The sequence below is a fragment of the Diadema antillarum genome, unplaced genomic scaffold, assembly GCF_040938485.1.
Source record: "Diadema antillarum isolate AM-2024a unplaced genomic scaffold, OU_Dant_1.0 seq00000820_RagTag, whole genome shotgun sequence".
NCBI lineage: Eukaryota > Metazoa > Echinodermata > Echinoidea > Diadematoida > Diadematidae > Diadema > Diadema antillarum.
This window is the reverse complement of record NW_027271697.1, coordinates 102,767-128,127: the sequence shown is the minus strand read 5'-3', so window position 1 is coordinate 128,127 and position 25,361 is coordinate 102,767. Positions and strand designations below refer to the sequence as shown.

Genomic DNA, 25,361 nt, shown 5'->3' with positions numbered 1-25,361 from the left:
TAAGAGAATGACTAATTTTCTGAAACAATATAAAATATTTTCAAATTCTCAGTTTGGTTTTCGTGAGAAGCACAGTACCAGTCATGCTCTCTTGTAAGTTTTGTTGAACGAGTGGCTCGTGCAATTGATGACCACTCTCATTTGATTAGCATTTTCTTCTCCAAGGCCTTCGATACAATTAATCATGATATATTGCTTTACAAGTTATCACATTATGGAATACGTGGGAAGGCCTTGGAGTGGCTCAAGAGTTATTTATCCAATAGGAGACAGTTTGTTACAATCAAATATGATAACTCGGTGATCTGAGAAGTTAAATGTGGGGTTCCTCAGGGAAGTCTGTTAGGGCCATTGTTATTCATTATTTATATCAATGATTTTTGTCAAGTATCTGAAGCTCTTTCTTTTATTCATTTTGCTGACGATACTAATGTATTTCTAGTTCATAGCGATATTGATGTTCTTGTACGAAAAGTTGATAGCGAGTTGAAGAAAGTAACAAATTGGGTCAGAGCTAATAAGCTCTCCTTGAATGTTCAGAAAACGAAATATATGCTTTTTAGTAATACTGTTGGCACTTTAAGTACTGAATAGTTTTGGATGACACTCCTTTGAAAAGAACTTCACATTTTAAATTCCTTGGGGTTATTTTAGATGAGAAACTTTCTTGGCAATTGCGTATCGATTATATTATTTGCAATATAATTTCACGTAATGTAGGCGTTATTAATAGACTGAAATTGTGTTTACCTAAAAAATCATTATTTATGTTATACTCCTCATTGATATTGCCTTACCTTAATTATGGACTTTTAGTCTGGGGCAACACGCACCAAAATCTGTTGGATAGAGTGTTCCTTTTGCAAAAGAAAGCTCTTCGTGTCATTTGTTATTCTCCCATACGTTCTCATACAGATGCACTGTTTGCCTCTAATAAGTTGTTAAAATTTAGAGATTTGTTTTTATTCAATTTAGGTCAATTTATGTATATGTACAACAATAACCTTCTTCCTGATGTTTTCCATTCCATGTTCCTAAATAATCAGTCATTTCATGAATATCCAACTCGACGCTCTAACGAATATCATTTACCTCTTTTCCGTACGATTTTAGCAAAGAACACATTTGTTTATACTGCCCGAGCTATTGGAATTCCATGCATCCTGATATTAAAAATGCCCCCTCAATATACTCATTCAAGAGGAAATTGAAAGTTTCTTTATTGCAACCTTATTCTACTGAATAGATTTAACCAGCTGTTATAACTTTTTTTTTCTAAGAACCTACGTTTTCACATATTGATTGCCAAGTATACTTTAGCTCTTGTATACTATATTCATAGAATGCTACGATATTTCTCCGATCATATGTCTATTGCCCTGTTCTTTCTCGCGTCACTTTTTCTCACTTTCTCGACACACTTCTTACGAGATCGCTGTCTCTGTAGAACGTTTTTGTCTGTTCTGTTCTTTTCTATTCAATTCAATTCAATTCAATTCATTCATTTTTCATTCTTCTTTTTTTCAACAAAACATAACGCATAATATATTTGGAATTACATCATAAACATAAACATTCGACTTTGTAAAAGATAAATGATACAAATAAACAAAAGAATGCATACTGGCAAAAAAAGTACAAAGTTATGCTTCAGTTGAGAAAAACAAAGAACTGAGAGGTCCACTAAAAAGCAAGCTTGTATGTTGTGAACCACTCAAAAAATGAACAAACTTATGAATTACTATTACTACATACTATTATGTTAGCTTTGCCTCATTTTGTCTCGTCTCATAGTCAACTCTCCATTGTTTTGTTACTCCTACTCCAGTCTCATTTCATGTTTATTTGTTTGTATATCTGTCTGCTTTTGTTGATCTATCTTTCTAGTGGGCTTCCAGACTGTTACTTTTTTTCTCAACTGATGTTTTTCCTCTGAGGGGCCCACAATCTACAAGCTTTGTCTTCTTAGTGGGTCCCTCCATTTTTCGAATTTTGCATACTGTATAATTACTTCTAATCACTTGAGTTATAATAGCTTTATTATGATAGTGTATAATCATTATAAGGTGGTACAATCATTGTATATACATTCTTTCATGTTATGCTTTACGCACCTTAATTTCTGTTATCAAAAAAGTGATGTTCATATCTTTTTTGTCGAAAAATGAAATAAAACATTGAATTGAAAAAAAAATTGAATTGAATACATAGTTGCAGGTAGTTATTCTTGATTAAGAGGGTGTCACCATTACCTTATTGCCTACAAAGTACTGTAAAACACTTTTATTTATCAAACAGATTAACTTGATCATTTCATTTCATTTCTGGCCAAGGCATATAATATGACAATTGCATATAAACAAATTAAGTACAATGTAACTTGTGCAAATTTAAATACACGTCATTTGTTTGCATGAGACAGTAAACATACTTTAGTTGAAGAGATACATGGAAAAAGTGTGACTGAATCATAACGAAGAAAAGGTCGAAAATGGAGGGGACTGCTAAAAAGCCAAGCTTGTAGAATGCAGTCCCCTCGTGAGTAGTGAAAATATATTATTTTGATAAAACAAGTCATTAGTATGGCATCTCCACGATTCTCTACAATAATACAAAGAGAATGCCATAGTTCAGGTAGGGTAAAATTAAAGATGAATATAACATTAATAAAAACATTTTTGGGAAAATAGAATTTAACTTTATTGATTACGCCGATATTTCTAGAAATTGTACGGCAAATTGAATCAATGTGCAAATTCCAGGTGAGCTTATTATCAAGAATCAAACCTAAAAATCTAATTGAGGAAACTTCTTATACGGCTATATTATCTAAAAAAAATGTTCTGAGATAATTTTTCCAAAGAATTACTGAAAAGCATACATTTAGTTTTTTGAAGATTAATTGACAATTTTTTGGCTCTAGTCCAGTAAAGTAACGTTTTTAACTCGATATTCATAGTATCAATCAAAACACAGGATCGGAACTAGAAAAGAGCACATTTGAGTCATCAGCAAATAATAAAAAGGAAATAATAAGCCTACTTGATGAATTTTCAATATCATTGATGTAAAGAACTAATAAAAGTGGACCAAGTAAACTTCCTTGCGGTACACCACAAGTGATATCATGCATAACAGTTTTATGACCATTAATATAAACAAATTGTTTGCGATTGGTAAGGTAATTCCTGAACCACTCCAAGGCCATGCCTCGAATACCATAATGGGATACTTTGTAAAGAAGTATTTTGTGGTCAATGGTATTTATCAATGGCTTTGGAGACTTTATCTAGGAAAGAAAGGACTACATGAGATGTGTTGTGTTCTTGCCGGAAACCAAACTGATTTTTAGAAATGATGTTATGCTTATGTATGTATCATGTATTTTGAGCTGTTTCAGTGATAGCCCAAACAAGGAAATACATTAAAATGACACCATCATTCAAAGTTGTGTGATACTGATGACTAGTTTCTACCAAGATCTAGTACCACAAGAACATAATAAGAAAAGAAATTGTAGTTAAGCAGAGTGGGGGGGGGGGGGGGGAGGGGGGTAGAGGGGTAGGGGGGGGGGTAGGGGAGGGGAGGGATGGATTTGACAGAATAGATCAACATAAACCAGCAGACCTTGTATGGGATGAATACTTCCCATTGACTTGTGTGCATCGCGTGCATTCTCCATAGGGCTCACACGGGTAAATAATTCCCCATAGAGACGTTTGTTAAATTTTTCTTCATTTATTTTGGTATCTTTGGTACGAATCTGTGAAGGGGTCTGGGACATTCCATTTTATTTACAGGTGTGAGCCCTAAATAACAGCGTCAATGTGAATATCTCCAGAGGTTAGCTTGTAGGGTCCCACCTGCTGTTAAAGTGGCGAACTTCTTTGCATTTATGGAAATCTGAGTTATCAATTATTCTTGTGATACAAAAATACACAAAGATATTGTTTAACACATATACAGATACACATGCGAACACATATTCATATATACATGTAGGCATACATCATTGAACAAACCACCACATACACCAAAGGTACGCACGTACATTTACATATAAAACAGGAACAATGTGATTACCGATCATTTAGGATGTGCAGTGACATGTCCACGGAGATGACATTAACCCTCACAAGGTATAGGACAAGTGACAGATTTGCAGGACTGTTTAAAGACAAAAATGCAACAGGGGAAATATCTTTAGCTTAGATGTATTCTGCAACACCAGATTGGAAATCGCATCTGCATTAAGGATACATACATACATACATACATACATATAAGTATGCATTTACATACGTATTCAGTTACTTGAAAATTTATTCACTTATTCATAGACACTTAGAGGAAAATCGAGGTGAAAATAGAAAAAAAAATAACGAAAGAGAGAGAGAAACAGAATATATAACACTAAAACAGAGGAAGGGGCAGGATGATACCTGTAAAGTCATTTTTTCTTTGTTTTTAAAATAGGCAGTAATAAAAAAGATAATACTATGGAGGTACTAAACAGCGAGTACTGTCGATGAATGACTGCATCAGCTGCCACATATCCCAATGTATCTTTACATCGTATCAGAATAAGCCAGTTCGTAATTCCACTCTGCGCATGATCAGAAAAAGGATATTTGTACCAACAGGCGTGATGGCTTTAAAATTCAATGAGATAAGCATCTGTGATGCAATGATTATTCATGTTTTTCGTAATACATGACCTGACAGTAGGCCTGGTATTTTTCGTAAGATTAACAGGAAAAAGTATGTTAAATCACGCATTGAAAAACAGAGAAATAGATTCTTCCCCAAGCGGACCATTCTGGTCACCTGGTTTACGCAAGTTTATTTTTCCATAAATTGATACGTCGGGCAAGCTTAGCATTATGTCGTTTTTTCTCAAACCGAGAAAAGAGAAAGGTCATTTGTAGCAATGTGTACGTGAGCTAATTACGAACTGGTTTATTGGGTGTCTTCAGCTTTAGAATAATTTTGGCGGCACAGTGTAGTGATCCTCGATTTTACTTGTCAACATCGCTTTAAGATAAGTTGATTTTACGTTAGGATGAAGACTCGTGAATCGTTCGTCCACTTGAACATGATCAGCAATGTTCTCATCGTAATTGGTTTTCTTTGGAAGCAAGAACAGAAGAAATAGCATGAATACATTAACCTTTTCCAAAGGGTGCAGATAGGTTTTTTCACATATTACAATATATCAGACTTGATAATCTTACGATAAAAAAAGACCAAAAAATAACAGTGTGAAACATTACACATTTCTTTAAAAAAAAATGGTATTTTAACTGCCTCTGGAACGGTAAATTGGGTGATTTATTCGCTGATGAGGAGTGTTGTGGATTTCATAAATTAGGGTAATGTACAAGAGAGAACTATCTATATACAGCCTTTTTTTCTCTGAAAAGCAGACCCCGAAGCACATAAAAGTTTGTACCATCCCACCCTCTTTCTCTGTACACTCACTCTCCATGCACAGCTCGTCATCTTCGCCTTCATACATTTTAATTCTTTACTCGTCATTCCCACGATTCTCCTCGCCCCGCTTCTTCCTCTTTCCTGCACCCTCATTTCTTATTTCAACATAAGCATGCAGAAGATCCCTATTATGTCAATTCATTAGTTGGAGAAAGCTTGTGTTTTCTGTTTTCTTTTAAGAAATATTTTGAACAGTTTTAATATCCCAGTAATTATTTCCGTGCAATACAATTCAGCAGGTTCACTGTATATCTCGGTCAAGAAAAAAATACATTTGCCCCATTCGGCCAGAATTGTTTTGGTATTAATGAGTATACGTTTGTGATCAATACGTGCAAAAGAGAGTGTGCAATCAGCAGGACTGATTGTACCTTTCTTGTGTGAGCGTGGTAGTATGCATGCATGGGCCTGTGCGAAAGAATGAAGGAAATTGTCTTTTGGTCGATAAACTCTTTCTGCAATTCAGCCTTGACTGCGAAAAATGGATAACTCAGTAAAATACCATTACATATCTATTTATCTAAATTGTTACCATCCTTGGGTGCAATATTGCGTCAACCCTGCCACTGTCATGAACAGCTCCATGAATGTCTACATGCAATACAAATATGTGGTGCTATCTCTGGATAGGGAGAGTCCCTTTCATGCCAAACTTTTTGGTATATATGATAGGCTGCCTTAATCATATGATTATGAAAAACATCTTTTATTCTGCGTTTGTCCACAAGTTCTAAGAAGACAACAAAATGTCAGAAGTTTATCAAGGGAAACAAATGACATTGATACGGACAATTGTTGCCATCACTTCTATGTGGTGTATAGGTTAGCCAACATCTAAATACAGTACATTCCCGTTATAGCGAACACAGTTATACTAATGTAAAAATTCACGCCGCAACATTATCCGCTCTATGTTTTTTATTGTTCGGTTATAACGAAATTTCGATACAGCGTATAACGAAGGAAAACTGCCAATCCCGAGGACTTCGTTATAACGGGAGTCCACTGTATCTTCTATTCTCCCCAATCTCCGATAATATTTTGTTCATTGTCCAAAACCATTCTACAAGGTATGCAAAATGGACATCTGCAAATAGTAATTTCATACTCAGAATCTTTAGGAAGAACAGGACTGACAAAGGGTTGGTACCTTGTATGAAAGTGCACATATCTTTAGGACCCAAGTGCGTGTGGAAGTATGTTTGTGGTTTTGCTCTTTAAAGGCTTCAACTTTTACCTGGTGTCGACTTACTCTGCGGAGTTAGCTGATCAGCTCCTGGTGTTTGCTTCGGCGTCTGCAGAGATTTTGCCCCCATCGTGCGTTGTCCATGGTAGGTGCTCTGGGGGGGGGGGGGGGGGGATACGAAAGTCAGAAATTAACGCTCAGTCGCCTCAGGTAATCATACTGGTCATGTGTTTTCCATCCTACCATTTCACTTCACATATTCTCAACAATCGCATTTCAATTTTACACTACCCGAATTGCGCCGTACCAAGTCATACTACTCTCCCTATATTACTTTTACTACTGCCCTTTTTATTTTGTTATCATTGTTTGCCCTTCATACTGCTTTTATTGTCATCAGTCATTCCTCAGTTTTACCATTGTGATAATTGTAATACAGCGATTGTCTATTGGCTGAATATCGCGATAAGTGTTCACATAAAATCACACAAACAATGCGAGTACGATTTTTGTTATGTTTAATTGAAAATAAACAATACACCTTTTTTACTGAAATACGATGCTTTTATAGCTTTGAACGTTTTGACAATTATACACATGTCATATAGAAATTGAGAGGACGCGCGAAAATAATTACTAGCAATTACTTTGTCTACTTTAATCATTAAAAAAAAAATGTATCTGTTAAGAGATGGCTTCACGCTGCACTTTCCTTGACGTTTTGTCACTGCTTATTACTGCTTATTACAGTTCGTGAATAGAATGTCCACTACATGAAACTTACTATTGTGACATCTGTATTTCCGAAAGCCATTAACCAGGAAGTGCACAGAGCTGTAGCGCACAATCCCAAGAGCAAATTCCATACATCTACAAAGACAAGGCTAATCGTGAACTTGTAAATCACAATTGACAAATGTTTATCACAACACATTTGAAGGTCTTTTCTTTTTTTCTTTAAATATAATGGAAGATATAAGACGATGTAGAAAACTTCATCTACGCTGAAGTGAAGAGTGATCACGTCCAAACCTTCCAAATGGTTCGTATTCTTCATGCTGCATGTGGCTGATATATTGAAAGCAGGGAATGTAACACGCAAAAAAGTTGAAACATAGGAAGTAGAATGAAGAGTGACATAGGCTACCTTCATCAGGTCTGAATGAAATATATTGGTGTCAACCCAGTTATAGTTATAAGAACTTTTTTTCTCATTTTGCTCTGTAAGAGACGGATAAGAGCACCATCATCCAAACTATAGAATGTTTTCTCCTTACCAAATTTCACCTTTTTCGCAATGTATGGCGGAAGACTATTAAATAATGTACCTTGTCACAGAAGACGTAACAGACACCAACATTTCAAAATACACACACATTGGAACACCGAGGGAACTGTTCGGACAACAAAAACGAATAAATTAATAAAACACAAAATCCCCTATACTTTACCATAATGTATCTGCGCAGTAAATTACAATTTATGCTTACATGAAATCCTGCAACAAAATGTGGACGATGCCTGCCTGCCACAAAAGGATCGTACATACAGCACAACTTTACTTCACTGTAATTATAGAATATAATCTAAACATTATGCACCTCCTCAACATGTTTGAAATTAATCCATCCAACAATGACCAGTAACATTCAAGTTATGACATCAATAATCATTTTGCAAAATGCCAGTCTCTTAACTTACATCAGCAAGAAGCTTGCAACAACAACAACAACAACAACAACAACAAAAATGATTCAAGAATTCAGCATTTTGCCTAAAAGAGATCGAAAACAGAAGGGAGCTGACGAAGTACTGTAATACAGACGTCAGACGTCTAAATTTTTGTAAAAATAAAGCTCCATGCATAATTTGATTGAAAGTCGTCCAAATAAGTGGCTGATAGAGTACGCAAAAAGAATTGTGAGGTTGCATCTGCCACCGTCGCGACGGTAGCAGGTACGTATCGTCGCTGCGATCTCGATGAGACTTTATGAGATTTTATACCGCTATGTCTATATACATGTATTATTATTATTTTTTTTTGCCAAAACTGATGACAAGATATTGGATATAGACGATTTCGTTCCTTTATGAGTAAAACTTTTCTGAAATGATTTTGAATGTCGACCTAGAAATGAGATTTTTAAAAAAAAAATATATCAAGAGTGATCAAAATAATACAATGATATGTTGATCGCAAAAAAAAAGTGTGTCCCACCCAATGCCGCGTTTATAACGCCCATGCATCATAGCGCAGAGATAGGTCGACGTACTTTCTGTCTACATACTTACTACAATCTTTAGTACAACATCCTGCGAATGGAGCATTTGTAGTGGTCAAAAATTTCATTGATGCTGTGCTTTCCGTCGGGAGACTTGCTGAAGAGCTTCCCTCAGACAACGCTGTTGAGGGGAGATTAAAGAGCGAGTATAAACAGATGTTAATGTTAATGTTAAAGTTGTCTTATTACACTCACGAACCCCGCACAGGAACACGTACAGAATATTATCGTACTTCAGCAGGACAACAGCCAAAGGCTATAATTATTTTATTATCATAAACACAAACGCACAATCAAACACGAGTACAAATGCATAAGCACACATCTGATATAAAATAGTCAATAACTGAAATTCAATGATTTGCAAGTTATCAGTCCTGAAAGAGAAAGCATATAACTGGCATTAGACTGCTTCTGGCTAGCCTCATACATGACTTTGATGTCGTAACACAAATTTTCTTTTTCGTTTTACATGTAATGTAAAACGTTACAAATACCCTCTGACGATAAAATATCTTGAAATTTGCTAGAGCATCCCTAACTGAGCTCATCAATTTCGTATCATCATTGCTTTCATGAACGGACATGTGGATGGACGTGTGTAAGGAAGAATTCCACCGAGCACAGAAATGCAATGAATCCTTCCTGTTAATGTATATCATAATGATATAATTCCCGAATCTGACAGATCTAAACGTTCACACATCCCAGATCCACAGCTAGTCCGAAGACGAAGCTGACCCCCACCGCTGACAAGTCTGCTGCTTCGTCAGACGACCTATGAACTCTTTACTGCCAGAATGTCATTGAACAGCTCGTCCCAATTCATCCATTTGAATCTAGTTATGGACCATTTGAAAGCTTAATGTTTGCTCTGACAGAATTTGTCCTGAACTAAAAACTATGTCCGGTGAACATTTTTTTTTTTTTTTTGGGGGGGGGGGGGGTAGGTACAGGCCCAAATAATTGTGTTTATTATGGATTAATTAGGAATAATGTCTAGGTAAGCCTCGAACAAATAAAACACACTCTCAACAGGAGAATGCAGTGATGCAGCATGGTGTATTTCGTAATCAATATAATTCCACAAGTTAGGGCTACAGTGTATATATGAATGTATTTTGAGCTTCAAGGAAGACTTCAACCTATTCATCACACATATATGATGCGAAATAATTTTACGAGAATATCAATGAAATGACACTTCTATGAAAGTTTATTGTAGACACAAACAGCATCACATTCAATATTACCTGGAAGACTTATGTAAAGAGCTGCTAAAAAGAATGCAATATACTGTATTTTGTCTTTTTAATATTCACTGACAATGTATTGCACAAACTCATTGGGTATCTTTCTTTAATTCATCATGCACTGTTATCAAAATATTGGGGTCAGGATGAGAGTATACAAGACTGGAATCATCCGCAAATGATATGAATGACAGTTTGTCTTAGAACCTATGTATGAAAATCATTAATGAACAGCAATAGACAGAGCAAACTTTCTTGTGGAACACCTTTATTCAACTGTTTTTCATTCGAGTGTCACTGCCGTTGGCAAGTACACATTATGATCCGTTAGATAAGCAATTCGTAAACCATTTTGAGGCACTCTCATGTAGGCCTGTATGCTGTAATGAGATGATTTGGACTTGGGGAGAAGTATGTCGCCGTCAATTGTATTTAACCCTTTTAAACTTCAAGCTGCGCATATTCGAGGATTTTGCATATCCACTCTGAAGCGCGTGTTCTGCGCCTGGTAGCTGGAAGCTGATGACGTATTAAAACAAAATGGTTTCTATTGGGAAATCGGACGATTTTCTCCATGTGTCGGGTGGAAATGAGCTCCTTGGCAGAGGTCTGCGGTCTACGAGTGCTTTTATCACAATGCGATAACGAAAAAAAAATGTAATTAGCAAATATAGAAATGCATCTTTTTGTTTGTCTGCAAAATAACTAAAAAACTGTGGACAGATTTGAATGAAACTTTGAAAAGGAAAATTTGATAATGACACAAAATACAGATGTTTAAATTTTGGTAGAGATGCAGGATTTTCTCCTTTTTTTGGGGGGGGGGGTGGGGTTGAAGGATTTGTTTTTATCTTTTTGCATATAGGGTCGATATCAAAGAGATTTTACGGGGGAAAAGCTCTTTGGGTCCAATAAATCTGAGGTTCGCACACGCGCTAGAAAGCACGTGCTCTGCTCGGGCGAGACGCCGGTCTGGAAGCTGATGACGTAAACATAATTGATGAATTGGAGGATTTTCAGCATGTGTAATGGGAAAAAAAAAATGGTTGCTTGGCAGAGGTCCGCGCTCTCAGAATGCTTAGCTAGTTTTTTAGTTATACTCTCATTTTTTCGAAAAGCAATCTATCCAATTTTAAAGAATAATTGTGTTTGGGGACTGACGATTGACCTTCGAGGAAAGAAGGAATAACTTCCTATTACTTATTGGGGCCTACACTTAATACCGTCTTTTATTCCCAAGAGACCTGCGTTGCGTGTGTTTCTGTGTGCGTGTGTGAGTGTTTTTTTTTTCCGTATGTGTGTTAGTTCGTATCCGGGCACTTACCCCCTGGGCAGCTACCGGATATAACTACCCCTCGGCAACTACCCCTACGGCAACTACCCCCCCCCCCCCGACAACTACCCTCCTAGGGCAATCACACTGCAGGGCAATTACTCCCTAGGACCACTAGCCCCCCCCCCCCCCGATATCTACCCTCTTAGGGCAGCTACCCCCTCCAGGGGCAATTTAGTTTGCAGGCACAAACCCTTGTTGGTCGTAAAGGAGTCTGTGTGCGCCAAGACTACTATACGCATTGCACCACTGCACTGCAGCCGCTCCCTTTTTGGGAGAAGCTACAACACAGGGACTATTAGGAACGGTGCAGGAGTGGTGCATGTAGTAGTCTTGGCACAGACTCCTTTTCGACCAACAAGGGTTTGTGCCTGCAAACTAGGGGCAATTCCCCCTAGGACAATCTACCCCCGGAGAACTACCCCCTGGATAACTATCCCCGGAGAACTACCCCCAGATAACTACCCCCGGATAACTACCCCCTGGATAACTACCCCCTGAGAACTACCCCCGGAGAACTACCCCCAGATAACTACCCCCGGATAACTACCCCCTGGACAAATACTCCCCCCCCCCCCCATAAGTGCCCCCCAGATAACTACCCCCTGGATAACTACCCCCGGAGAACTACCCCCGGAGAACTACCCCCAGATAACTACCATCCGGATAACTATCATCCGGATAACTACCTCCAGATAACTCCCCCACCAATTTCTATACCCCGACACCCCCCCCCCATCACTACCTCCGGATAATTACCCACTGGACAACTACCCTCCCAGGACAATTACTCTCCGGGGCAACCCCCCCCCCCCGGAAATCTACCACCCGTTGTAATTTTTCCATAAGTTTATAACACCGTATCAGAAGACGTTTACTCTTTTTGCGTGTCATTTATTACCATTATAACACATAAGACGACAAACATAAGAAAATGGGAGTTGATTTCACTGCAATTCATATCACTTAGCATAAGCGAGGGGCCCTCTATATAAAGCCATAATTTCCAATAGGATCCGGGCACGGTTTATGAAAGTTGTCAGTCCTGACAAGCTGTCAGTCCTACACAATTACCAATCGTTGTAGGTCGATCCAAGCAGATCCATGGTAACAAGTCAGTGACCAGAGCTTTTCAACCAATCAGAACCCAGGATTATATTGAAATTATCAGAGACTAACAAGTTGTCATGGCTGGCAACTTTTATCCAACGGTGCCATGATCCGTCCAAGGAGAATATTTACAGCTTATTTTACAAACAAGTATAATTGTGCTAGTTTTCAAATTAAACATTCTCGATATCTAAAGGGGAAATCCAGTTCAAATATAAGTTAGTCTGGTTAGAAAGAGAAAAATATTATGAGTTCAACGGTAAAATTTTGATTGAAATCGGATGAAAAAAAGGAAGTTGTGACATTTTGAAGTTTCGCTAATTTTTCACGAAATAGTTCTTGAACGGTCAATTATATACAAATGGCAAAGTGAGCATGTCATACCCTCACAACTTGCCGTATAGTTTTTACCAAAAAAAAAATAATTGAAATTTCACGTTGTTCATTCAAACGCGATTATGCCCGAGGCTCAAATCCTGGTAATTTTAACTGATCACTATTCTGATCTAGACCACAGACAATTAAGTGTGGAATCCCCCAGGGTTCAAATCTAGGTCCCTTACTGTTCATATTATATATAAATGACTTACCTTTGTGCGTAAAGAATAGTATTGTATCTCTCTACGCAGATGACACATGTTTGTATTACTCTTGTAACAACATTGATAGATTGGTGACAATTCTAAATGAGGACTTAGATAGAATAAATGCATGGCTGTGTAAAAATAAGTTGGCACTAAATGCCCAAAAATGTGAGTTTCTATTGGTTGGGTCGAGAAGGAGACTCAAGAGCATTTCAGTTCCTTGTGTAAAGATTAAGGACACGGTCATTAGTCGGGTCACGCATATCAGATACCTTGGTGTACACATTGACCAGTACTTAGACTGGACAAAACATGTTGAATGTTTGCAGAAAAAAACACTGAACAAGAGTTTGTGTTTACTGAAAAGAATTAGACCTTTTAATCACGCAGCAAATGGCAATGATATTCTATAAAACCATTATTCTGAATCAGATGGATTATTGTAGTCTCATATGGGGGAACATGGCAAAAACATATAATGAAAAACTACAGAAAATACAATTTAGAGCACTCAGAGTGGTTATGCGGGTTGACTGGAAATTTCCAAGTGAAGCCCTATTATGTCAGTTGATCCAAACAAAGTGTAATGATAGCATTGATCGGCTTTCAGATAGACGCGATAAACAGTTGTTATGCATTATGTATAAGATTGTAAACAAAAACATGCCTTCACATATAAATGAATTATTTATGTACAGACAATATTTGTATGGTTTGAGGAAGACAACCCTCCAGCTAGATATACCCAAACCAACCACAAATTAAAAAAAACGCAGTTTTTCATATCGTGGTGCCCTAATGTGGAATAGTTTGCCAAGCGATGTTAAACAAAGTGCTTCTTTAGCTGCATTCAAAAGTGCAATAGATGTAGGATTTTTAAGATAATTATTTGCAGCTTTATAATGTGTGTGTGTATTAAGTCTATGTTTGGATGGTCCCACTTTATTTTTTCTTTTCTTTTCTTTTTCATTTATCACATGTGTGTATATATATGCATATTTTTCTTTTTGTTTAATGCGTAATTTTATGGAATTATTTCAGTATAAATTGTAGTATTTTTGATATGTCGTTGATTTTACAGTGTATAATAATTGTGTTTGTTTTTATCTCTTATGTTTTGTATACTAAGTATAAAATGTTGTATTATGTTACTTTGAACTGTTTTTACCTCTTCACGGACTCACTTAAGAACAGCCATTGGCTGAAGTGAGTGACCGTGTCGAATAAACTGAAACTGAAACTGAACTGAAGTTATTCTACCAAGAATATTATCATGTTTCAAGACTTCAATGACAGAAAATTGAATTTTCGTCATTTTTTGTCGAGCCCATCGGAGGTGAGGGGAGACTATTAGGGATCGCCTGCGGCGTCTGTCCGTCCGTCGTCCGTCCGTCGTCCGTCCGTCCGTCCGTCGTCTGTCCCTAACGCTACAAAAACTTCAATAACTCTTTACTCTGGGCTTCAATTGCAATCAAACTTCGAGGGAAGAGGGGTCATACAAAGTTTCACATTTTACCATAATTACATGAAGGTCACCTCAAGGTCAAAGCTCACAGGCAGGGGTCAATGAACTTTCGGGCCCATTGTTAAGTTTTATGACGCGTTTCTATTATGGGTCATAACTTTTGATCCATAACTCCATTTGTGACCAAACTTGGATGGTAGATGTCCCTTGGGGAGTGGATGGTCACCACAAGGTCAATGGTCACAAGCATGGGTCAACGCACTTTTAGAGCCCAATGATCAATGGAAATTGTGAGGGTATTCATTTCATTTCATTTCACACATGCATGTTCACATGCATGTTTTTTATTTTCATTTCCAATCAATATACACAGGTAATACACTTCAAATGATTACATATCTTGGAACATGACATGGTTAGCTCACTCATTTGCATATTCATATCCACTGTACAAGAACTGTTTTGCAGAAATTAGCAAAACCTCAAAATATCATAACTTCCTTATTTTTCATCCGATTTCGGTCAAATTTTTACCGTTGAACTCGTGAGACTTTACCCTTTTTTATCAGAATAAAAACTTATATTATTTGGGTTTCCCCTTTAAAATATCAATAAAATCACTACGTGCAGCTACAAAACTCCGCTGGTTGTTAACGAAGTTTTTTGTCCTACATTCTCTTTTTGAATAGATCTAGAGAGGTGCCGTTGACAGCATCATTTTTACATTAGGGCTGCTCTGTTTTATCCCAGCTATTTCAAGACCATTTTTTTTTCTAATCACAAAAACTTTGAATCCTTCTTGGAATGACATGCTCTTTCATATTTCGTAAGGGGTTTCTGATTATCTCGCCCAAAAGATGTTAAAAACCTGAAATTAGGTCTCGACCAAAAAAAAAAATACGATCTAAGAAAAGAAATAATGTGTGTGGTGTGTGTGAGTTTTCAATTCAAATAATAGACGTTGTTCGGAAATAACAATGGGAGACGTAATGTCTGTTCTATAACTTCAGCATCTTACAAACACAACTCATACTTTAAAGTTTCCTTTACACCTCTCCTTAACCTCACAGAAGCACACCGGTAAGTATGAAAACATCTACATCGGTATATTAAGGAATGGCTTGCGCGACGACTAGAATAAAAACCTTACTCTGAGAAAGCCATCCGTGGCTTTTCGGACTATTCATACATCCGATTCTCTGGCTCCGACGGAATACGTAAGCATGAATACACAACATTTGCCTGCTATACAAACGTAACGCAGACACAGATTTTTTTTTTTCCTGGGGCAGGGTGATTGTTAGTCTGGCTTCCAGTCCCTCTGCCCGTACTACTTCGCTGTTCAGGATATTGACGCCCTCAACGTCGAAAACTAGTATAGTCTAAGGTGGTTTTGTCTGCCTTCGGCAAAGGCGGCGACTTCGTCACCGCAGAGTCCAGTTGGCAAAGGGTCTGGAAACCAGACTAGGTGATTGCAAGAGGGGTGATTGTTTGGGGCCTAATTTTATCAAGGGGTAATTGTTACGGGAGGTAATGCTCTGTGTTAATTATACCAAGGAGGTGGGAATCTCTTCCCACATCCCTGATATACTGGTAGTTAATGCCCAATGATGCAGCAGGGCAACTCTGAAATGAGCGTTAACGGTATAACAGTAAAATCGCATCGAAGAATGATATCGACACAACTGGTGGCAGTGATAGGCATTGTCGAAATTGATACAACATTTATTTAATAATTCATAAAATGAATATAAAAGTTATAAGTAGATATAAATATGGGCGTTAACACGGTTTCTCCGTGACTTTTTTCCTTAAGCAGAACTTAACCTGAGTAGTTGTCTGAGGGAGAGGGATTGTCATATGGGGAATATTGCCATATACACCTTGGAGGAATTGACCTTGAGGATAATTGCTCTAAGAGGGTTGTTATCCTGGGGCAGTTGTACTTTGAGAATCATAGCCCTAGTTGAGTTTCATAGTTCCGTTAATTTCATTTCCAGCACATACAATTACAACATTTAAATACACATAGATGCAACAATGCGATGAAAAAAGAACAATAACCAGTGAACCATGATACATGCTACAATTTCCTAATAGTTTCAAGACAAGTACAGGAAAAAACTGGTTGCAAATGGAGGTGGGCTGCTAAAAAGCAGAATTTGTAGTCTGCAGACGCATAATATAAAAAATAAACTATTATAGTTACAAAATTGATAAAACGAGGCAAAAACAGTAAAGTAAGACAGAGACGAGTACACTCATACAGATACATTAACACACACGAGACAGCTCCCTTGTAATGAGGGAAAGATGGAAGGTGAGAAAAGGTGGGATGACTGACAGGAAGAGACTACCTTCACGGTGACAGAGAAAAGGGAGAGGGAAGCGGAATATGATGGGTCAAAACCAGGGCACGTGATGAGGCATGAGATATAAGAGCCTCAAAATAAAGAAGTGTAAAGTGGAGTTGTGGTAAACGACAGACGATTGGGACTGCAAGTTTAAGCTAACAAAAAGTAAAACTCATTCTGAAATGGAAAATACTTTAAAATGTCTTTAGTTCAAGGGTAAAGTATTCGAACTTAATACTTCTTTTATACTACTATCAAGACAAATCCTAAATTTCGGAACACGAAAAGAAAATATAGATTTAGCGCAAATAGTTTTGGTTGAAGTCAATGACATTTACTGGATTGCCGAGTAGGATAATACCATGAAGGGACAATTTCGTTTTTGATGAACATAGAGTCAAATACAGAAGTGAGAAATTAAACTTGTTCATAAATCGTCCTAAATACAAACGATACAAATCGTAAATCTTTAAGATGTTGTTTTTATAAGACAAAGTATCAGTATCAGGGGAGGCGGGGGCGGGGGGTTAGTCAGTTATCCAGGTGGTGATTGACCTGGGGCATTGTCCTGGGTAATTTTCCTCTTGCTTGTTATGGGGGGGGGGTGGAGTTGTAGGCCTACTTATCCGGGGATAATCATCCGTGGGAAGTTATGAGAGGGGGTAGTAATCGGGTGGTAGTTATCTGGGGGCCTACAGTTATCGGTGGGGGGGGGGTAGTTAACGCGGGGATAGTGTATCCGGTTGGTAGTTATCTCGGGGTATTTATCCTGGGGGGGGGGGGGGGGGGTAGTTATCCGGAGGGTAGTTGCCCAGGGGGTAGTTCTCCGGGGGGTAGTTATCCGTGCAGGGGGTAGTTATGGGGGGGGGGGGGTACAGTAGTTATCCAGGGAGTAGTTATACGGGGGTAGTTCTCCGGGGGTAGTTATCCACAGGTAGATATCAGGGGTAGTTATCTGGGGGTACTTTATCCGAGGGGTAGTTATCCAGGGAGTAGTTGTCCTAAGGGGGAATTGCCGTGGAGATGATTGCCCTATAATAGGAGGAAAGTTGTCTGGGGGGGGGGGGGGTAGTTGCCCGGGGGGGGGGGGGGTTGTCCTGGGGGTAATTTTCTAGGTGTAGTTATCCGGAGTGTGGTTTTCCAGGGGGGTTTGTGTTCCTTGACCCGTGTTAGTCTAGTTATAAACTATAATTGTTTATTAGTAAGAGACTGCAAATTGCAAGTCCCCATTTCAAATACTTTTGATGTTGTACATAATTATGTTAGAGTATTTATTGTAATTGAGTTCGCAGTATTTTTCTTTGTTACAATTTCACAAAGTAGGCTACTGAATTGTACTGACTTTGTCTAACCATGTAAATTTTTCGTGTCGTAGGAAATTAAATTTTGAACTATCCCCTCCCTCTCTCTGCATACAGATATAGTAAAGTTTGGATCATATCGGCTCTCAAGATATGTCGGTCAACCTTTCACTCGGAGTCATACTTTCAGCCGTAATCCCCTACCAAGCTGTATGGTGGGTTCAACCTATTGAAGCCATTTGTACGGAATTGATTTTTTTATTTGTCTTTATAATTGAAATCTAAATAATCCCCTTTCTGATGCATTTTCAGCTTTGAGAAGAAGTCTTGATCCCCCCATTACTGTTGAGGTGTCTTTCACACGCTGTGTTAAATGTGTCATTCTAATATTGTTAGGAAACGTATATTAGATATACGTTAAAAATACAAATTGTGTATCTTAAAGCGAACAAAACGTGTTCAGATTTTGTCTTTACAGGGTGAATTGCTGCAACCTCTTTAGGGTATAGCCCTGTAAATACACAAGGATAATATACGTTAATAGAGTGATGACGGTAAGACAGACCTGTTCTAAATGTAAAAAAAAAAAAGCAAGTGATTATGTTTATTGCTTATTTCCAGAATGATTTATTTCATTATTCTAAAATAATAATGATGAAAAAGAAGATAGTATTAATAAATGTTAATAATAATGATAATAATAGTAATGCTAATGATAACAATTCATAAGTAATGCATATGGAAAGAGGCAAAAGAAAGCTACAGAACTCAGTCTGCACATATTTCATACCCGGGAGAGATGGATATGTTTTATTTACTTCAAAAGTCGTTAAGGCTTTTGTAGCAGTTATAGAGAGCTCAAGAAAACCCCATGATTAATATTGTTTTATTAAGTTTAAGAAGAAATTTACACTAAATAAAACATGAGGTCTTTTATATTGATATTAAAGATCCAGTTAACGTCAGTTAAAAAATGCACAAAAAATACACATAATCAGCTCTTATAAATTGACAACTACAACATCAGAGCATTCATGTGATTGTGTATTAAAGGACCTATCTTGCAGGCTACAGAAATCATTACCGATTTATTGACTGCGATTGGCCAAGAGTTTTGATATGAATTTTTCTACATAACACATTTGTCTATGAAGAGCCTGCAATGTACGTGCTTTGTTACGCCATAGTATTACTATGTCTTTTCCTTCTTAAATCATGTGGCAATGGGAAAACTGACATCTAACTTATAATAGCAATTATTGAATGAAGTGTCATGAGAATATGCGGAATGTGAACTTTATAACATTATTACTTATTTACAAAGGTATCAAACAACAACAACAACAAAACATTTTCTCAATCACATTGTCACACCATTCCTGTTAAGGACTCAACAGTTAACCTAAGGAAGGACACAGCACTCATACCTTTTTCGTGTATGGAAACATTTGTTATGATCTGGTACGTAGATGCCGCTGCATAGTTGAAAACAGTACAAACGTACTGGCCTGCGTCCTCCTGCTTCACTTCATTGATGACCAGGGAAAAGTCGTTTGTAATGTTGAAAAAACCAGCCTCATATCCGAGACCACTCTTTTCACCTGGATCGTCATTTTGATTGAGTATTACCAGATACTCATTGGAAGGAGCCCCAACTTTCCTCCACAGTACGACAGATACCCTCTGGTTTATCCCGCAAGGGATCACTCCTTGATCTCCTTCTACTAGTTCTACGGACGTGACAGTGAGAACGAAGTCAATACCTGCAATATAAGACAATAGGAGTTTGATATAAATTGTTTTGTGTTTGCCCTGTTACTTCTATATATTTTGCTCAATGCGACTTCATACTCTTTCATGTACATGATTTACAATTTTGGTATTTACACACTGTTTACTATTGGGAGTAGTGAGTTAAAACATGTTCACGATATCATATTTGATGCATATGTGTAGGTCAGGTGGTATCACAAAACATCCTACCGTAGAACAATTTTGCAATAAAGCCTAAAGCATTACGAGATATCACTATTATTCCCACTAAACAATGCCGTAGACGGTTTAGTTTAGAAACATTTATATAATAACTATTGTTCACATTTTGTATATTTAACAATACTTAACATTGATCATATACTGATTCAATTTTTACATTGGTTGTTTCTGTCCTTAACTCACATTTTTGAACTATTTTTTAGACATGAAAGCTGGGTTTTTGCTTCATCTGCAAATGGTTAATAATGCCTTTAAGCAGGACCTGCAGCCTGTTGCATAAAAGTTACTATTGTGGTAACTTTGCCATCCAATGGTAATTACCATGGTAACAATACTCAACAGCCAATCAGAATCAAGAATTCCATGGAAGTTGATTGCCTTATAAAGTTGGACCCTGTAGACAAAATAAATCATTCAGATTTGCATACTAATACACAAACACACACAAATAGACATTATGAGGTGGCACATCGCTTTATATGTGACAAGATCATTGCAAGTTATGTTAATCTAATACAACTGATATCTCTTCTTAAATTGATTTAGTGAAGAGATAGTTCTTATTTTATATGGTAAATCATTCCACACCAAAGGGCCTCTTTAGAAAAGTTTTTTGAAAAAAAAAAATTGAGCATATAGGTAGACAGCCAATAGATGTAGGCCCTACGTACGGGCGGGAAATGATAATCAGAAGAATGTGTTGTATGAGTATCATGGATGGACGGATTTAAAGTGAAATATTCTTGCAGAGAATTGTAGGGAGGAGGTTGTGTGAACACATAAGCATAAAAATACAATTTGGAAAATATGTTGATCATAAATATTCAGAACTTTTAAAGAGGTAAAAATTGGCTGAGTGTGGGCATAATATGAGGAATTAAATATAATTTGCATTGCACGTTTTTGTAATTTGAACAATATTTTTCGTCATATTTCTTTCTGTGGTACTGGCCCATGACGTAAAACAATAAATAATATGTGTTGCAAAGAGAATATTATAATACAATATCAACAATATATTTCTAGGAAAAGATCTTAACTTATTCAACACGCCAGCACTCTTAGACGATTTAATTGCAGATGACACCAATATGTTCATTCCACGATAATTTCTCATCAATGGTAACTCCTTAAAAATTTTAAGCTTGAAACACGTTTTATTTCCTCATTCTTTAATGTAATCTTAACATCATCACGGTCTACCTGTTACTACAAACAATAAAATTAGTCTTTTTTATCTGTAATACAAGTTTGTTTCTTTGAAGCCAAATCATTTTTTTTTTCAATTTCTTCATTAAGCTTGATGTTTAATCTGTGAATATCTGTATCAGAAATGAAAATACTGGTGTCATCTGCAAATTGAAGAATATCCAAAGCAGGAGATATATTGCACATGTCATTTAAACAATAGTGGTCCCAGTATCCCGAGGCACCCCACATTTTAAAGAAGATATTTCAGACTGTATATTATTAATATCAACCAATTGCTTACGATCTTTCGGATGATTTTCAAACCATTGTAATATAATGCCTCTGATACCATAAATATACAATTTATCAATTAATACAGAGTGATCTAATGTGTCAAAATACTTTGCTCAAATCTAAGAAGAGTCCAGTCATAATCTCTTTATTTTTCAAATACATTAATAACACGATGAGTAAACTGAATCAAAGCAGAAGATGTGGAGTGCCACATTCGGAAACCGTACCGAGACTAACTCAATATATTTCATGTGTCTAAAAATTTTGATAATCTATCATTTATCATATGCATTTATCTAAAACCTGTGAAAATACTGGTAAAATTGAGATTGGTCGATAGTTTGATATCTCTTTCTCAGGACCAGATTCATAGAAAGAGTTTCACATTTTAAATTCCTTGGTGTTATTGTAGATGAGATTTTTTTTGGGGGAAATTGCATATCGATTATATTTGTAATATAATTTCACGTAATAGGCGTTATTAATAGACTAAAATTGCGTTTACCCAAAAATCATTATTTAAGTTATACTCCTCATTGATATTGCCTTACCATAATTATGGAGTTTTAGTCTGGGGCAACACGCACCAAAATGTGTTGGATAGAGTTTTCCTTTTGCAAAAGAAAGCTCTTCGTGTCATTTGTTATTCTCCCGTACGTTCTCATACAGATGCACTGTTTGCCTCTAATAAGTTGTTGAAATTTAGAGATTTGTTTTTATTCAATTTAGGACATTTTATGTATATGTATAACAATTACTCTCTTCCTGATGTTTTCCATTTCATATTTCCAAAAAAACCAGTCATTTCATAAATATCCAACTCGACCCTCTAATGAATATCATTTACCTCTTTTTCGTACGATTTTAGCCATGAACACATTTGTCTATACTGGCCCGAGTTATTGGAATTCCATGCACCCCGATATTAAAAATGCCCCCTCTGTATACTCATTCAACAGGAAATTGAAAGTCTTTTTATTGCAATCTTATAATTCTACTGAATAGAATTAACCCGCTGCTATAACTCCTTTTCTAAGAATCTACGTTTTCACGTATTGATTGTTAAGTATGCTTTAGCTCCTGTATATTATACTCATATAATGCAAACAGTATTTCTCCGATTATATGTCTATTACCCTGTTCTTTCTCGCGTCACTTTTTCCCACTCTCTTGACATACTTGTTACGAGATCGCTGTCTATGTAGAACGTTTTTGTCTGTTCTGTTCTTTTCCATTTTGTTAGCTTTGCTTCATTTTGTCTCGTCTCATAGTCAACTCTCCGTTGTACTGTTACTCCTACTCCAGTCTAGTTTCATGTTTATTTGTATGTATATCTGTCTATTTTTGTTGATCTCTCTTTCTAGTGGGCTTCCATACTTTTACTTTGTTCCCAACTGATGTTTTTTTTTTTCTCTGAGGGGCCCACATTCTACAAGCTTTGTCTTTTTAGTGGGTCCCTCCATTTTTCGAATTTTGCATACTGTTTAATTACTTCTAATCACTTGAGTTCTATGATAACTAATAGTGTATAACTATTGTAAGGTGGTACAATTATTGTACATTCTTTTCATGTTACATATTTTACGCACCTAATTTTCTGTTACCAAAAAAGTGATGTTTATATTTCTGTCGAAAAATGAAAATAAAACATTGAATATATTGGAACCACTTTCGCTAATTTGGTTTGATTCGTTACAATGCAGCTTGTCATAGACAAGTCGAAAATTTTACATAAAGGATAACATATAATACGAATTACTTTTTTTACCAAATCAATTTTCACACCATCAAACCCAGAACTTTTCCCATTTAATAGCTAAAATACACGGCAGTCATTCAGCTGATGTACGTCTTGCGCCTGCGTGCATGATGTGGGTAAGACGTAAGGCGGCGACGAAATTAAAAGTTAAATGTTCCAGTACTTTCCTGTATTTTTCCGGAATCCGATTTTATGCAATTTGCTAATGATTATTAAATATAATACATCATAAATAAGCACGTGTGTCTTTTTTGTGCAAATATCAGTGAAATTAATTGTAAAAGAATTTAAAATACACTGTGTAATCACATTCCGTCCGCTCTTAGAGGCCGAGAGAAACCAAAACCACGGGCAGGGTCATTGGTTCCAGTGAGCTAAAAAAAAAAAAAAAAAAACTCGAATGATCTATCAAGAACACACACACACACACACACACAAACACACACACACACGTTCACACACTCACACACACACAAACAAACAAAATCACACAACAAGGAAAAGTAGAAATTACGCGGTGCGTAAAATATGTCCCCGCCGGAAGTAGCATTTAGTAGCAAAATGTACAATATCGGTAAAAAATCAAGGTCAAAGGTCAAAGAAGTCTAAGGTCAAAATTCTGTGTAGAAGTTTTGAAGCCCTCACCTAGTGTCATCACAAAAAGCAAACGGAATCAAAATCGGGTTAGAAATGGCGAAGGAGTAGCATTTTGTAGCCAATGTACAATATAGGTCAAAAATCAAGGTCAAAGATCAAAGAAGTCTAAGGTCAAAATTCTGTGTAGAAGTTTTGAAGCCCTCACCTAGTGCCATCACATAAAGCAAACGGAATCGAAATCGGGTTAGAAATGGCGAAGGAGTAGCATTTTGTAGCAAAATGTACAATATAGGTCAAAAATCAAGGTCAAAGGTCAAAGAAGTCAAAGGTCAAAATTCTGTGTAAAAGTTTTGAAGCCCTCACCTAGTGCCATCACATAAAGCAAACGGAATCGAAATCGGGTAAGAAATGGCGAAGGAGTAGCATTTTGTAGCCAATGTACGGTACAATATAGGTCAAAAATCAAGGTCAAAGGTCAAAGAAGTCAAAGGTCAAAATTCTGTGTAGAAGTTTTGAAGCCCTCACCTAGTGCCATCACATAAAGCAAACGGAATCGAAATCGGGTTAGAAATGGCGAAGGAGTAGCATTTTGAAGCAAAATGTACAATATAGGTCAAAGGTCAAGGTCAAAGGTCACAACTGAAATTCTGTGTAGAAGTTTCAAAGCTCCCGTGTAGTGCTATCATATAAAGCAAACAGAATCAAAATTGGCTCATAAATGAGAGAGAAATAGCAAATTGAACATTTTGATCACACACGGACGCACAGACGGACGGACACACGGACGGACACACGGACACACACACGTACGGAGCCCGTTTCATAGTCCCCTGCTCGAACTCGTTCGGCGGGGACAACAAGAACAGAACTCGACAAAAAACAAACAAACAAAAAACCTCACATGTCGAAAGAAGGATTGCAAACAGTATAGGAGTATGGACATCCATCCCGGTATGATGTTGATGCACCAATTCCCATACAGGACCTGCTATTACTATAATCGTGAGAGTCCATCTCGAAATTGCCAGGAACAAGCCTATAAGTCATCGACACTTTTGGCTTCCAAATGATTTACTGTTCACGATCATAGGATGGGGAGAGGACGATCACGATGCTGAACAATGTATCAGCACGAATGGAAGATGAAAGATGGAACATGTTCAC

General features: G+C 37.0%; 1 protein-coding gene across 2 annotated transcripts; it reads right to left on the bottom strand.

The window, feature by feature from the left end:
- Positions 1–4,499: 4,499 nt before the first annotated feature.
- On the bottom strand, positions 4,500–25,361 carry LOC139739841 (uncharacterized). 2 transcript variants are annotated; one of them, XM_071650436.1, is made up of 6 exons: positions 25,099–25,361; positions 19,789–20,124; positions 8,972–9,082; positions 7,464–7,549; positions 6,746–6,833; positions 4,500–5,128 (listed from the first exon to the last, which is right to left on the bottom strand). In XM_071650436.1, exons 1-6 carry the CDS (start codon positions 25,142–25,144, stop codon positions 5,112–5,114), a joined length of 684 nt encoding a protein of 227 aa, XP_071506537.1. In that variant the 5' UTR covers positions 25,145–25,361; the 3' UTR covers positions 4,500–5,111. The 2 variants fall into 2 exon arrangements, with proteins under 2 accessions (XP_071506537.1, XP_071506536.1); XM_071650435.1 differs by lacking the exon at positions 4,500–5,128 and having other exon boundaries at positions 6,707–6,833.

Bases quoted from the DNA above. Each gene is read 5' to 3' on its own strand.
- LOC139739841 (XM_071650435.1), bottom strand. From the start codon at position 25,144: ATGGATGTCCATACTCCTATACTGTTTGCAATCCTTCTTTCGACAT. The intron at 9,083-19,788 runs GTATGAGTGCTG...TCCCCTCAACAG, and splicing joins TGTTTCCATACACGAAAAAG to CGTTGTCTGAGGGAAGCTCT. The intron at 6,834-7,463 runs GTAAGTTTCATG...CCCCCCCCCCAG, and splicing joins GAAATACAGATGTCACAATA to AGCACCTACCATGGACAACG.